Below are 15,933 nucleotides of genomic sequence, written 5' to 3' on the forward strand. Positions count from 1 at the left end.
GCCAGGCTGAGGGACCCTACTGGTGCACAGTTGGGGCCAGGGAGGGATGTGGGAGGTTGGCCAGCCAGGGAGGGACTGCAGGAGGGCTCCAGGGTGTGTCTGGCCTGTCTCACTCAGTCCCGATCGGCTGGACCCCAGCAGCAAGCTAACCTACCAGTCAGAGCATCTGCCCCCTGGTGGTCAGTGCACATCATAGCGAGCGGTTGAGTGGCCTTAGCATGTTATGCTTTGATTAGTTGAACAGACGAACAGGCAACTGGACACTTAGCATATTAGGCTTTTATTATATAGGATATACTAGTAGCTATGTTCTATGATATATGACCCACATTTCCAGTACTGATTTATTTAAGACTATTCATCAGTAAGTTAAGGATTTTTTGATTAAGATAATTGCTACTTGTGACATATATTCTAGGAGACAATGTTTTTTTTTAAAATAAAATAAAAATGAAATAATAAGCATGTAATGATACATTAAAACATGCCTCTCATCTATCCCCTATTTCTAACCGCCCCCCCCCAACTTCTGTCAAGGCTTCTATTTTTTTTTTGACACTTTTATTTGTCCCTTCAACTCAGTGTAAGATGGGATATTCTTGTTTAACATTGCTCTGAAATAGGGAGAAAGAGAGAGTGCTTTTTTGTAAAATGTAAAGAATGAAGGAGGTTGGGGGTGGGGAGAGAGAAACAAATGTATTTTATTTTTTAAATATTTACTGTTCTGAGATTCTTTTTAAATGGTAATGAGATAGTATCTTTATATTTGAGAAGCCAAATAAATATTTAGAAAATTCTTTTTAATGTCATTGCATATCTAGATAGATTTTTTCCCACCACCACACCCTCTCTATCTTTATAAAAAACTATAATTTCAGTAGTTGATCAGCAAAGCCATATAAATAAAGATTTTTAAAACATCCTCCAAATATTTTTATGGCTAGACACTAATAAAAACGTAAATAGCTATATAAAATTTTATACTATATGAATAATATTCCAACATCAGGTTAAAAATAATGAGACAAAAAGTATTATATACTAAAAACAATCACATGGAAGATTGTGTTTATTTATTAAAAAATTTTAAAGGTGACATTTAGCCTCAGAAGAAGATTTTTCCTGTTTGTAGACAGAACCTATATAGTTATAATGTCTCACCAGGATACCTGCGCCTGAATGGTTAAATGCTAATAACTCTGGAAATACATAGAAATTCTCAATAAGTGAATTAAAGCAGAAATTGATTTACATATTCCATTTTCCTCAAGGATCAAATAAAAACAAAATGACATAATGAAACAAAAATGTATATCTTGGGGAAAATATTCCTTTTTCAGGAGAACAGAATCATTTCGCTGGATATTACACCATTTTGCTTTTAATGTTTCAAAACTTATCCGTCTCAGGGGCTGGGAGGTAGGTTTTTAAAAAATCTTTAGAATAATAATTGCAGTGCCCTTTTGGCCTTGCATCAATTTTTTCTTCATACACCAAATCAGATGCCAAGTTACTGATCAGTGCCACATTTTAGTTTTATACCACAAGGCCTAGTGCCTTGATGCATGGCACCAGTGAAACAAGTTTAATGTACATAGAATCATAGATGCATTTCTGTCTACTCATAAGTATTCATATTGCAACAGCGGCACCATCTCCACCCTATGATATCACTTGTCTTGAAAGTTTTCGTGACTCAATGGTTCTTGGATGGAAGCAACCAGATAAGAGTGGAGGGGCTGAAATTACTGGCTATTATGTGAACTATCGTGAGGTAATTGATGGGGTACCAGGAAAATGGAGAGAAGCCAACATCAAAGCTGTCAGTGAGGAGGCATATAAGGTAAGAATGTGACCTTCTGTAGTGTGGAGTGTCACATGTATGACATACATGCATACATTTGCACATGCATGCACATGCCCAGCACCTTGTAAAAGATTCATGTCATTTCTCCAGTGTCCATTGCCTGCAACGACATGACTTTTGTAAAATGTATATGAAGATAAATGGATATATTTATATATTTATTCATACACATAAACATAATTTCTTAGAATGTTTACTATGAAATGTATACTTATTGTGAAGACTAATGTTTCTTAAAAAATTAACTTACAAAATATCTGTAACAAATATGCCACTAGCTTCAAGAGTCCCAGAATCCAAATGAATCTAGATTTTATTTTTTAATTGAGAGAGTAAGGGAGAGGGAGAGGGAGAGAAAAATGTCGATGTGACAGAAATATTGGTTGGCTGCCTCACACACCCCGCCAAATTCCAGTGCTAAGTCTAGGTTGTCACTGAGCTTCTGACCTGACTGATTGGCTATAAATCAGAGGTTCCCACAGCCTCCTCCTCAGGTTCCATTAATTTGTTAGAGTGACTCCCAGAACTCAGAGAAACATTTTATTTATTAGGTTATCAGTTTATTATAAAAGGATATATAACTCAGGAACAGCCAGATGGAAGAGATGCACGGGGCAAGGCATATGGGACAGGCCAATGAGCTTTCATGCCCTCTCCAGAGTGCCATTCCCCTAGCACCAACCTGGAGACTCTCCGAACCCTGTTCTTTGGGGGGTTTTATGGAGACTTCATTATATAAGCATGGAATAAATCATTGGCCAACTCAGTCTCTAGCTTCTCTTCCCCCCCACCCTCCATCCCGCCAGAGATCCCAGTGGTGAGGCTGAAAATTCCAACCTTCTAATCACATGATTGGTTTCCCTAGCAACCAGCCCAATACCTAGACTACCTAGGGGCTTCCCCATTTCATTAACATAACAAAAGAACATTTAAAGTTTGCATCACTTTGTAAAACTTAAAGGGTTTTAGGAGCCCTGTGCCAGGAATATTGACAAAGACCAAATATATATTTCTTATAAATTACTGGAGTCCCGGTGCATGAAATTCGTGCATGGGTGTGTGTGTGTGTGTGTGTGTGTGTGTGTGTGTGTGTGTGTCCCTCAGCCTAGCCTGCACCCTCTCCAATCTGGGACCTCTCGAGGGATGTCCCACTGCCCGTTTAGGCCCATTTCCCCGGTGGGATCGGACCTAAACGGGCAGTCAGACATTCCTCTCACAATCCAGGACTGCTGGCTCCCAACTGCTCGCCTGCCTGCCTGCCTGATTGCCCCTAACCGCTTCTGCCTGCCAGTCTGATCACCCCCTAACCACTCCCCTGCAAGCCTGATTGATGCCTAACTGCTCCCCTGCTGGCCCAATTGCCCCTAACTGCCCTCCCCTGCTGACCTGGTTGACCCCAACTGCCCTCCCCTGCTGGCCCGGTCACCCCTAACTGCCCTTCCTTGCCACCCTGGTTGCCCCTAACTGCTCCACTGCTGGCTTGATTGCCCCTAACTTCCCTCCCCTGCTGGCCTGGTCACCCCTAACTGCCCTCCCCGGCCAGCTTGGTTGCCCCCAACTATCCTCCCCTGCAGGCCTGATCACCCCCAACTGCCCTCCATTTCAAGCCTGGTCCCTCCCAACTGCCCTCCCCTGCAGGCCTGATCTCCCACAACTGCCCTCCCCTGCTGGCCATATTGTGGCAGCTGTCTTGTGTCCACATGGGGGCAGCCATCTTTGACCACATGGGGGTGGCCATCTTGTATGTTGGAGTGATGGTCAATTTGCATATTACCTCTTTATTATATAGGATAATATTGAAGTCAGGCAGGCCCACCAAGGATAATCTGGCTCTCTTTTTACTAACTCAAAATTAACTGATTCAGAACTATAATTACATCTGAAATATCCTTTCTCCTTTGCCAAATAATGTAACATAACTTCAGAACCGATGTTTCAATACCCTTACTATATTTTGTTGGCTAGAATTAGGTCACTAGTTTTGCCCACACTCAACAGAGGAGATTACAAAAAGGTATGACTCACTGAAGGCCATTTTACAGTGTGTTCAACACAGGATGTGAATAAATAAAATGTTGAACAATTAGAAAAAACAAACCTGAAACATTCACTCCCTATGATATTATCTGTGTTGCAGATTAGCAACTTGAAGGAAAACACAGTGTATCAGTTCCAAGTGGCAGCCATGAACATCGCTGGGTTGGGAGTGCCCTCGGCAGTAAGCGAATGCTTCAAATGTGAAGAGTGGACCATTGCTGTTCCAGGTAAACCCTGAAAACTCAGACTTCCTTCCAATAGGCCCTACAACTTGGAGCTAAATTTAAGCGCTATCTAGACAAGTTCTAAGGGAAATGAATTCTCTTGGTCCCTCATGTTTACATAAAATATTTTTACAATACTATTAAATAACTAGAGGCCCAGTACATGAAATTCATGCATGGATAGGTTCCCTAGGCCTGGCTGGCAATCAGGGCTGAGATCGGGGCCTTCCTTCCTTCTGCATTGCCCCCTGGTGGTCAGCACACATTGTAGCGAGTGGTCAAACTCCCGGTTGGTCGAACTCCCGAGGGGATAATTTGCATATTAGCTTTTTATTATATAGGATAGATACCAATATAAAACTGAGGATACATTTCTTATGCTTGTATTCCAAATAAATCCTAGAGCCCCTGCAGCTCAGCCTCAGCATGGAGTAAGATTGATAGAAGCATACAACTTGAGTGACACATGATCATTTAAAAGGAATTCCAATTTTTGCTTGTGTGTGTGTTTTTTTTTAAATATATTTGTATTGACTCTTCAGCATGTGCCCTGACCAGGAATCGAACCGTGACCTCCAGGTTCATAAGTCAGTGCTCAACCACTGAGCCACACTGGCTGGGCTGCTTGTGCTTCTTAAAGGCCATTAAAGGGAGTCCAATTCATATCACACAGCAGTGTTCCTCAGAAATGTCTTCCTGTACTTCCTAGTACTCATGCATTCTCCCACTGCTCAGAAGCCTGCTCATTTATCAACCAAAATCTCTCTTTCCAGAATCAGGCACTGTGCCTTCTCTTCCTCCCTGGCTCCCTGCTCTTTGTTCCCCATCTCTCTCTCTCTCTCTCTCTCCTCTCTCTCTCTCTCTCTCTCTCTCTCTCTCTCTCTCTCTCTCTCTCCACTTTTTCTCAACTCTGCATCACAATAAAGGTCCTGGAACCAGACTGGAAATACTCTCCTTTGGAGTTTGTCATGGGGGTGGAGAGTGGGGGGTGGTGGTGTTGTTTGGGCAGGGAAGAAAATGAGGAAAAGGCTTTTTTAAAAAATCATCACCTGAGGATACATTTTTATTGATTTTAGGAAGAGAAGAAGGGAGAGAGAGAAACATCAGTATGAGAGATAAACATCAATCGGTTACCTCCTGACTGGGAATCCAACCAGCAAAAGATGACACTCCAACCCTGAGCCATCCGGCCAGGGTTACCTATGCTTTTAATTCTCATATAGCTACAACAAATTTAAAAATTTAATACAAAGAAATTTACTAAGTCATAATATTCAGAGTTACAACATTAATGTATTTGGTAGATGGTTTTCTTTTGCTTTAAATGGTAACTAACTTCAGAGACCCAAATATTTTAGTGCTACAGGATGACTAAATTCTCCCACCTGGGTTTGATGTTCAACATGTATAATGGCCCAGCATCAACCATATTAGAACACCAGGCCCCCACTGCCACCCACTTCCTATTTGAAACCTTAATTACCTTTGGAGAACCATTTTGCTTTTAATTAGCAAGTGCCCATCTGCATCACTTCTCAAGTGTGAATACAACGATTACAAGATAAACTTAAGAGAAGTTGAAATGCTTATTCAACTTCAGTAAATACAAGAGGCAAATACTGCCTTTCTTTGCACCTCCTTGAATCCAGTTGATATTTTGTGAGTTCTCTCTATCACCTACACCAAAGTGGGTCTGTTTTTACATTCTGCAATTCCTGAATAAAGTTAAAATGTGAGTAACTAGAAACTAAGAAGTTCTGAGCAAGCCTGTGAAAAATGTTTTGATGGAAAGATAGTTTGCAAAAGAGGTGGCAGGATAAGTGCTCTTAATTCAGAGGAAAAAATGAATGGGACCGTCCTCTACCGCATGACCTCTGGTTTCTCTGATCCATCCTTGACTTACTGAGTAATGGTGGACAAGCCATAACTCAAGAAAGCTCTTAGAGAAGAGAGCTCTTAGAGAAGAGAGCATTAAGAATGTTTTGTCATCCCTTTGTTTTACAGATGAAGAAACTGAGACTTGGTTTAAATGAGACCCAGAAGGGTCCACAGGTAGTAAGCAGCAGTTAGGATTGGAAACTGGGTCTCTTATTCCTAGAGGAGAGGGGCTAGGGAGCAGCAGAGCAGAGTTCCTTCTCGGTAAAACAGGTGGTGTTACCTGTCTGTTTGCCTCACTGGCTCTGAGGATGACACAAGGAAATGATTTCAGAACAGAACATGCCACATCCAGTGTGAGGTATTGGTGTTATTATTGAAACCTATTTCCACACCAGATGTTGTGGGAAGACAAGAATGACACATATTTGTGACTCTTAAGCCATGGTAAAAGGTCCAATAATGAACTACCGATTGCAAAATGCTAAAGCATAACATGCTAGAGTCTGTGCTTATAGTTGGCTTTCAGGCCACTGTGAGTCCATTTTGATTGGCTGGTTAGAAATCAGTTGTTATTTTAAACAAAGGAAAATAAATAAACATATCACCTGCATAGCAGCTGGTGGTCATGCAAAGATAAACCACTTAGTAGTTTGGACTCTCCCAAAGTTCAAAGAACATACATGCAGGGAGAACCTTCTGGCTTTCTTTCTGAACAGGTTGATCAAGTTACTTGGCTTCTCTGAGCTTTCTATTAATTGTCTTAAGAATGAATAAGTTAAATGATACCTTAATCAATAAAGAAATTTAAAAAAAAAGGACAAAAAAATAAAGATTGCTTTAGGTAGTATGGAAAAAAAAAAAAAGAATGAATGAGTTAAATGAGTGCAAACTACCTCACAGTGTTTGGCACAGATTCAGGGCCCAGAGGATTGATTGTATATATTTGGTGAGAGTTCTTTGTAAACATAATGATAGTTTGTTTTGACCCCTAGATGGGATATATGCTTTACAGAAAAAATTTCCCTCCAGTGGGTAGTTTTTTAAAATATATTCTTCTTTCTTTTGTAATAAATAGTATTACCTATTTTCTATGCCATCAAATAGAGTTGCTTTCTTCATGCTAATTTGAGATTTGGGAGAATTTTCAGATTATTATCCAAAGCTGAATTTGCAACCAAATTAAACTGTTGTGATAAAAGGTGAGGAACACAGGCCTGAGGACAGCCTGAAAGGCAAGTTTTCACCCAGCCTCTGAGGAGTATCTTGAACTGACCTTAACCACCTGCTGCCCATGCAGGGTCTTAATAGGATGATGTAGAGCAATGAGGAAACTTGGTATGTAATGACCACAAAATACCTATTTCCATGGAAATGGTAGATTTGAAAACAAAACAAAACAAAACAAAAAACAGCATCAGATTCAGCTGTAAGACCTTAAACGTGGTTCTAGATTTATACGTATTTGAGTTTTCTTATCTCCATTGTGATTTTGATGCACTTTCTCTTTCTCAGGACCACCACACAATCTTAAGTACAGTGAAGTCAGGAAAACCTCCCTGGTTCTGCAGTGGAAGCCTCCAGTTCACTCCGGACGGACTCCAGTCATTGGCTACTTTGTGGACGTAAAGGAGGCCAATGCCAAAGATGACCAATGGCGAGGACTCAATGAGGCAGCTCTTAAAAACAAATACCTGAAGGTAAGAGGATGCTCATAGTTTGAGAAACCTGTTAAAAAAGATAAAAGGCTCTTCTAATGATATTAACTTAAAAGTTAGCAAGGAAAGACAATATTTCTGTTTTGATCAGTGTCATACATTGGGCTCCTGGTAAGATTTCATTTGGCAGTGGTTGGGGTTTGGCAAGGTTTCCTATGCTTAAAATTTACCTGAATTCCTTAGTCTAGCTTTGGAAAACATCCACAAGTCTTCTTCTCTCTGGTCTTCCCCTTCTTGCCTCCACTTACCCACCTCACATTTTGTTAATCATAGTCTTAAGACATTTTACTTACCATTCCTCAAAGGTGACTTTCTTATTCCTTCCTGTAATTTTTTGAAGGTGTTTTTTTATTTGAGGGTCTATTTTTATAGGTCTCGTGCCAGTAAGCCTTTAACTGCTGATTCCTTTGAGTCTTGCCCTGTCTCACTTAACCTGCTCCCTCACCTTTGTGCTCATGTGAGCTCTCAGAGGCAAGTAGAATGCGTTCACTCAACTCTTTTTTTTTTAATTTAATAAATCTTTATTGTTCAGATTATTACAATTGTTTCTCCTTTTTCCCCCCATAGCTCCCCTCCACCCGGTTCCCACCCCACCCTCTGCCCTTACCTCCCTCCCACTGTCCTCATCCATAGGTGTACAATTTTTGTCCAGTCTCTTCCCGCACCCCCCTCACCCCTTTCCCCCTGAGAATTATCAATCCACTCCCATCTATGCCCCTGATTCTATTATATTCACCAGTTTATTCTGTTCCTCAGATTTTTAATTCACTTGATTTTTAGATTTACTTGTTGATAGACATGTATTTGTTGTTCATAATTTTTATCTTTACTTTTTTCTTCTTTTCCTCTTCTTAAAGAATACCTTTTAGCATTTCATATAATACTGGTTTGGTGGTGATGAACTCCTTTAGCTTTTTCTTATCTGTGAAGCTCTTTATCTGACCTTCAATTCTGAATGATAACTTTGCTGGGTAGAGTAATCTTGGTTGTAGGTTCTTACTATTCATCACTTTGAATATTTCTTGCCACTCCCGTCTGGCCTGTTGAGAAATCAGCTGACAATCATATGGGTGCTCCCATGTAGGTAATTAACTGTTTTTCTCTTGCTGCTTTTAATATTCTCTCTTTGTCTTTTGCTCTTGGCATTTTAATTATGATGTGTCTTGGTGTGGTCCTCTTTGGATTCCTTTTCTTTGGGGTTCTGTGTGCTTCCTGGACTTGTAAGTCTATTTCTTTCACCAGGTGGGTGAAGTTTTCAGTCATTATTTCTTCAAATAGGTTTTCAGTATCTTGCTCTCTCTTCTTCTGGCACCCCCATAATTCAGATGTTGGTACGCTTGAAGTTGTCCCAGAGTCTTCTTACACTATCTTCAAATTTTTGGATTCTTTTTTCTTTTTGCTTTCCCGGTTGAGTGTTTTTTGCTTCTTTGTATTTCAAATCTTTGACTTGATTCTTGCGTTCCTCGAGTCTGCTGTTGGGTCTCTGTATAATACTTTTTATTTCAGTCAGTGTATGTTTAATTTCTAGTTGGTCCTTTTTCATATCCTCGAGGGTCTCGTTGAATTTATCGGCCTTTTCTAGGAAATTCTTGAAAAACCTTATAACCGTGGTTTTGAATTCTATATCCAGTCATTTGTTTTCCTCCATTTCTTTTGTTTGTGATCTGTTTATTTGTCTCCGAATTTTCGCTGCTTCCCTGAGTTGGTAGGGTGGCTTTGTGTGCTAGGTGTCCTATATGAGCCAGTGGGTCGGCCTCCCAGTTACCTGAGGTGGACACTCTTGGTGCACCCCTTTGTGAACTGTGTGTACAGGCTTGTTGTAGTTAAGTCTTGATTGCTGTTGGTACACTGGGAGGAATTGACCTCCAGGCCAGTTGGCTGTGAGGACCCGCTGTGTCTATAATGGAAGAACTGCTGTGCTGGAGACATGCTTATGGGGCAGGACTTGCTTTAGTGGGGCTTTGGTGTTCACTGAGTCTGCCTCTTGAATGTGTCACTTATGGATGTGAATAATTGAAATCTGGTGTCGTCTCACACTTACCACTAGATACACTAGCTTCTGGATCTCCAATGGGGTGCTGGTCAGCTACTGTCTGAGGCCACCCAGCAGGAGGTACAGCGAGAACTACAGTTTTCTCCTCTTTGCTTGGGGTTTGGAGGTTTTGGAGCTGTCTGACCAGAGCTGCAGTTTGTTTGGTTAAGCTGTGATAGGGCAGGCCATTTATATGCAAAAGCTGCTGCGTGGAGCTTAGGTGGGTTTGTAGATTGTGCGGGGCGGGGTCTCAGGGAGTCACTAAGCTAGGGCGTGGCAAACAGCAATGGCTGCCAGTCAGCCGTCTCTGCGTTTCTGTGTTTCCAAGTCTCCATGTCTCGCGCCCCAGCGCAGTAAACAATAATTGCTTGGCGCACCTCCGCAAGAAAGTCACCCTCACTTTCCGACCCGATGGCAGACAGTCCAGCTTCTCCCCGTAGGAGTTTGGGTCCCCAGTGTCTCCCCAGTAACTGGAGTTCAGAGTAATCTGGAGCTTGTCTCCCTTCGGGTTGAAAGAAGCAGCGCACCCAGACACCCACCGCCAGCCCGATTCACGTGCCTCCGTACCTCAGCTTTTCAGCACTTGTGCACGTCTCAATGCTCTTTTCCCTTTCCTTCTAGTTGTAGAACTTCCACTCAGCCAGCTTTCCCGTGGTTCTGGGTGATAGACGTTTAGTCTTTTAGTTGTAGTTTTGAAATTGTTGTGCGAGGCAACAGTTTAGGTGTTTACCTATGCTGCCATCTTGGTTTCTCTCTCACTCAACTCTTGACCTTATCCTCACCCTTATCTATGTTATTGCCTTCCAGATTCCTCTAGAGTGTTCTAATTGAACCAGTTTCCAACTCTGTCTACCAAAGACTGTTCTGCTAAAAACCACTGAATCTCTCATTCGTACCAAATGGAAATCTCTAAAGAATGTTTTCCCTTACTGTCAGCGGTATCCAGAGACCCTGACTCCACTGTAGGGCCTCAGAAACTAGGGGCTGTCTGATTCTAGTTCTTGTTACTTAGAATGAAGTGTGGCTTCACCACAGTCATACAAAAAGCTGAACACTGCATTTAGTGTGTAACCCCATCTGTTGACAAAATAGGCACTGCCTAGAGCGTGAGCCTTACAAGATATTGAAAGTATACCTGGTCTAAAAGATCTCTCCTGTAGACCTGCCACTATGAACTAAAGTTTATACTATCTGTCAGCTAATCTCTGGAGTGAAGGCATTTATAGTCCCCATAAAAAATGTATATATGTGCTCCAGGAGAAATGACCCTTAAGCCATTACACCCAATATGTCATTGACTCAATTTAGCATATACCAATTTAGCAAAAGGTCAAGGATGGTCTGGAGCCAAGGATGCTGTTTAATTGTCCAGATGAGTCAGGAGGCCTCTAGATGCAAAGAAACCCCCAGAGGCCAATGTAAAATAAAGGACAGGCGCATCCTGGATAGTGATGGTAAGTGCTTATGGCCAGGATGTTTTCTAAATCAGTCTACCAAGAGCCTGAAGTTGGACCTGACTGGGGTGAAGCAAGGCCAGAGGTCATTATTCCTTTAAGAGTGGAAGGGCGTCACTGTCACTCCAGTGACTAGATACTAGGATGTGGATTCACTTCCTGTGTCATGATGCAAAAATCTGACTCACAGCCACATATTACCTTAGTGGTAGGTGCAGATGTGGCACACACCTGGCGACTGTTCTATTTTTATCACAACAAGGAAATGTTTTTGTTCCTTTCTGTAAATCCACACTTACCTGGCATTATTTCTAAACATAGAATTTAAATACATCAAACTCTGTAAATTTAGTCTGTACCTAAAATCAAGTTCATTTATAGATGAAAATTCACTTCGAAACTCTAATAGTGGACTTGTACGCATGCATATAAGCATAACCAATGGATACAAGACATTGGGGGGAGGGGGCAGGTAAAGGCATGTACGGGGGGGGGGGGGTTAGGGGAGGCCGGGAGGAGGTCAATGGGGAAAAAAAAGGAGACATATGTACTACTGTTTGTAATACTTCAAACAATAAATAAAATATAAAATAAATAAAATAAAATAATAAAATAAAAAAAGAAACTCTATTAGCTACAGTGAAAGCTATCACTACATTGTGACATTCCATTATCATAAACACAATACAATTAAATTATTAGATTAAAATCCTAGTGATTTAATACATAGCTCATTTAAATGAATAGTCACAAACACTTTGCTTAGTTGAATAAATATATTCTAATTTTATTTGATTTAAATCACATTTTGTATAGTGACCTCTATCACAACATTGTAAGGAAAAATTGCACCCTCTCTGTGTAATAAATTTCTCCTTCAAATAAAATATAGCTTTTAAACATCACATATTTTAAAAAGAAAAATAATATTTGGTGAAATACTAACACTTTTTATAATAGTAATAAGATTGTAGTGAACCCAAAGAAAGTCACAAAAAGTTATGAAGTGGAACTGTCATATAAAAAGATATTTAAAAATTTTTATAACCCTTATACTCTTATAACTTTAGGTCAGTGGCACATATGTAATAACTTCTCAGCAAACATCTTCTTGAACAATGAAAATGTGGGGGTTTTAAGTTTGAAACCAGAGTGAAAGTAGAGGAAACATAAATCAGCATAATAAAGGCCATATGTGACAGACCACAGTCAATATTATGTTCAGTGGGCAAAAATTAAAAGGGTTTCCCTTAAGATTAAAAACAAGGCAGGGATGTCTGATTTTACCACTCTTATTCACATAGTACTGGAAGTATTAGCCATAGCAATGAGACAAGAAGAAGAAATAAAAGGCATCCAAATTGAAAAAGAAGAAGTAAAACTGTCATTATTTGCAGGTGATATGAAACTGTATATAGAAAACTCTAAAAGACAAAAGAAAACCACCAAAGACAACTGGAATTGATGAATGAATTCAGTAAAGTATCAGGATACAAAATTAATATCCAGAAATAAGTGGCATATTTATATACCAATAATGAATATTATTAAGAAACTAAGAAAACAATCCCATGTATAATTTAAAAAAGAAAAAGAAACTAAGAAAACAATCCCATATATAATTACATCAAAAATATACCCAGGAATAAATTTAACCAAGGATGTATAAGACCTGTACTTGGAAAATTATAAGATACTGAAGAAAGAAATTGAAGAAGATATAAATAAGTGAAGTTAAATACTCTGTTCATGAATAAGAATAATTGAGATTATTTTAATGTCCATACTACTCAAAGAAAGCAATCTATAGATTCAATGCAATTCCTATCAAGATACCAATGACATATTTCACAAAAATAGAACAAATATTCCCAAAATGTATATGGAACCACAAAACACCCCAAATAGCCTCAGCAATCTGGAGGAAGAAAAACAAAGTTGAAGGTATCACATTACCTGATATCAAACTATACTATAAGGCCATAGTAATCAAAACAGCCTGGGATTGGCACAAAAAGAGGCACACAGATCAATGGAACAGAATATAGAGTCCAGAAATAAACCCATACGTCTATGGTCAATTAATATTTGACAAAGGGGGCAAAAACATACAGTGGGGTAAAGACAGTCAATAAATGGTGCTAGGAAAATTGGACAGATACATGCAAAAAAAAAAGAAAGAAAAAGAAAAGAAACTATAGAATCTTCTTACACCATACAAGAAAAAACTCAAAATGGACTGAAGACTTAAATGTAAGACTTGGAACCATAAAAATCTTAGAAGAAAACATAGACAGGAAAATCTCAGACATTTATACTTTTCCTGATATATTTCCTTGGGCAAGGGAAACAAAAGAAAAAATAAATAAATGGGACTACATCAAATTAAAAATTTTTGCACAGAAAAGGAAACGAACAACAAAATGAAAAGACAACCCACTGAATGAGAGAACACATTTATCAGTGATACATCTGATAAAGGATTAATATCCAAAATTTATAAAGAACTTATACAGCTCAACACCAAGAAAACAAATAATCGAATTAAAAAATGGGCAAAGGATCTCCAAAGAGGACATATAGGTGGCCAATAGACACATGAAAAGATGCTCAATGACACTAATCATCAGAGAACTGCAAATTAAAACCACAAGGAGATACCACCTCATACCAGTCAGAATGGCTATCATCAATAAATCAACAAACAACAAATGTTAGTGGGGATGTGGAGAAAAGGGAACCCTTGTGCACTGTTGGTTGGAATGCAGATTGGTATAGCCACTGTGGAAAACAGTATGGAGTTTCCTCAAAAAATTAAAAATGGAACTGCCTTATGACCCAGCAATTCCACTTCTGGGAATGTATCTGAAGAAATTCAAAACACTAACTCAAAAGAATACATGCACCCCTATGTTCATTGCAGTGTGATTTACAATAGCCTTGTATTGGAAGAAGCCCAAGTGCCCATCAGTAGATAAGTGGATAAAAAAAAGCAGTGGTACATTTAGACAATGGAATACTACTGTAAAAAAAGAAAGAATCTTATATTTTGCAACAGCATGGATTGACCTGGAGAGTGTTATGCTAAGTGAAATAAGCTGGTTAGAGAAAGACAAATACCATATGATTTCACTTATATGTGTAATCTAATGAACAAAATAAGCAAACAAAAAAATAGAAACAGATTCACAGATACAAAAAACAGACTGTCAGCCGTCAGAGGATAGAAGGGTTGGGGAGCTGGGTGAAAAAGGTGAAAGGATTAAGCAAAAAAAAACCAAAAAACAAAAAAACCACTCATAAACATAGACAACAATATGGTGATTACCACAGTGAAAGGGGTATGGGGGGAGGTAGAAGAAGGCAAAGAGGGGATAAATGGTGATGGAAAGAGACTTAACTTTGGATAGAGAACACACAATACTATATATAGATGTTGTATTATATAATTGTATACTTGAAACCTATATAATTTATTAACCAATCATAAATTCAATACAATTTTTTTCAAAAGAAAGAAAAAACTTTGCGTATAATTGACCCATGCAATTCAAATCTGTGTAGTTCAAGGGTCAACTATAAATTGTTATTACAGAGGAAGAGCACTTATGTTTAAGTGACACAAAATGCCCATTGTATTCATACCTTTTTCTTCCAGGTGCAAGGCCTCCAGGAGGGTGTCAGCTATGTGTTCCGCGTCCGAGCCATAAACCAGGCAGGTGTTGGCAAGCCATCTGACCTTGCTGGGCCTGTTGTGGCAGAAACTCGACCAGGTGGGCTTTTGCTCTTTCATGAAAATTAATCTCACTGTGTAAGATACCAAAGTAACATTCAACCTAACTTTCTGTGCTTTCCCTAGTTTTCAAAATCATCAATATATGGGTATTTGCATAGTTGATAAGTATGACCTTAGGCATGATAGTCATTTGCCACATCATAGGAGCCTCAGTGCAGGGGTGAGTCAGGTTTGAGATGGTCCAGGACTATTCTGGTTCATTCTTAAAAACAGGGATGTTCTTGGTCAAATTATGAGTCCTGGACTGACTGTTTAAACATACATTCCTGGGACATTATTCCTATTACTAGAGTCCCGGTGCCTGAAATTCGTGCACGGGGGAGGGGGGGTGTCCCTCAGCCCAGCCTGTACCCTCTCCAATCTGGGACCCCAGTGGGATCGGGCCTAAATGGGCAGTCAGACATCCCTCTCACAATCCAGGACTGCTGGCTCCCAACTGCTCGCCTGCCTGCCTTCCTGATTGCCCCTAACCACTTCTGCCTGCCAGCCTGATCACCCCCTAACCACTCCCCTGCCAGCCTGTTTGCCCCTAACTGCCCTCCCCTGCAGGCCTGGTCCCCCCCAACTGCTCTCCCCTGCAGGTCTGGGTCCCCTCCAACTGCCCCCTCCTGCAGGCCTGGTCACCCCTAACTGCCCTCCCTGCAGGCCTGGTCCCCCCCAACTGCTCTCCCCTGCAGGCCTGGGTCCCTCCCAACTGCCTTTCCCTGCATGCCTGGTCGCCCCCAACTTCCCTCCTCTGCCGGCTTGGTCACCCCTAACTGCCCTCCCCTGCAGACCTGGTTTCCCCTAACTGCTCTCCCCTGCAGGCCTGGTCCCTCCCAACTACCCTCCCCTGCTGGCCTGATCGCCCACAACTGCCCTCCCTTGCAGGCCTGGTCCCTCCCAACTGCCCTCCCCTGCTGGCCATCTTGTGGTGGCCATCTTGTGTCC

The 15,933-nt window shown here is 40.5% G+C and overlaps 1 protein-coding gene across 3 annotated transcripts in view; it reads left to right on the forward strand.

The window, feature by feature from the left end:
* Positions 1 to 15,933, forward strand: part of MYOM1 (myomesin 1) — a 153,414-nt gene that overhangs the window by 104,508 nt on the left and 32,973 nt on the right. For all 3 annotated transcript variants that reach the window (XM_080685527.1, XM_080685528.1, XM_080685529.1), the window contains 4 exons: positions 1,647 to 1,843; positions 4,005 to 4,131; positions 7,519 to 7,703; positions 14,866 to 14,980. In XM_080685527.1, coding sequence (XP_080541653.1) covers positions 1,647 to 1,843; positions 4,005 to 4,131; positions 7,519 to 7,703; positions 14,866 to 14,980 — 624 coding nt within the window. The remainder of the gene's footprint in view (positions 1 to 1,646; positions 1,844 to 4,004; positions 4,132 to 7,518; positions 7,704 to 14,865; positions 14,981 to 15,933) is intronic.

This window comes from Plecotus auritus (assembly GCF_963455305.1).
Source record: "Plecotus auritus genome assembly, chromosome: 8".
NCBI classification, from domain to species: domain Eukaryota; kingdom Metazoa; phylum Chordata; class Mammalia; order Chiroptera; family Vespertilionidae; genus Plecotus; species Plecotus auritus.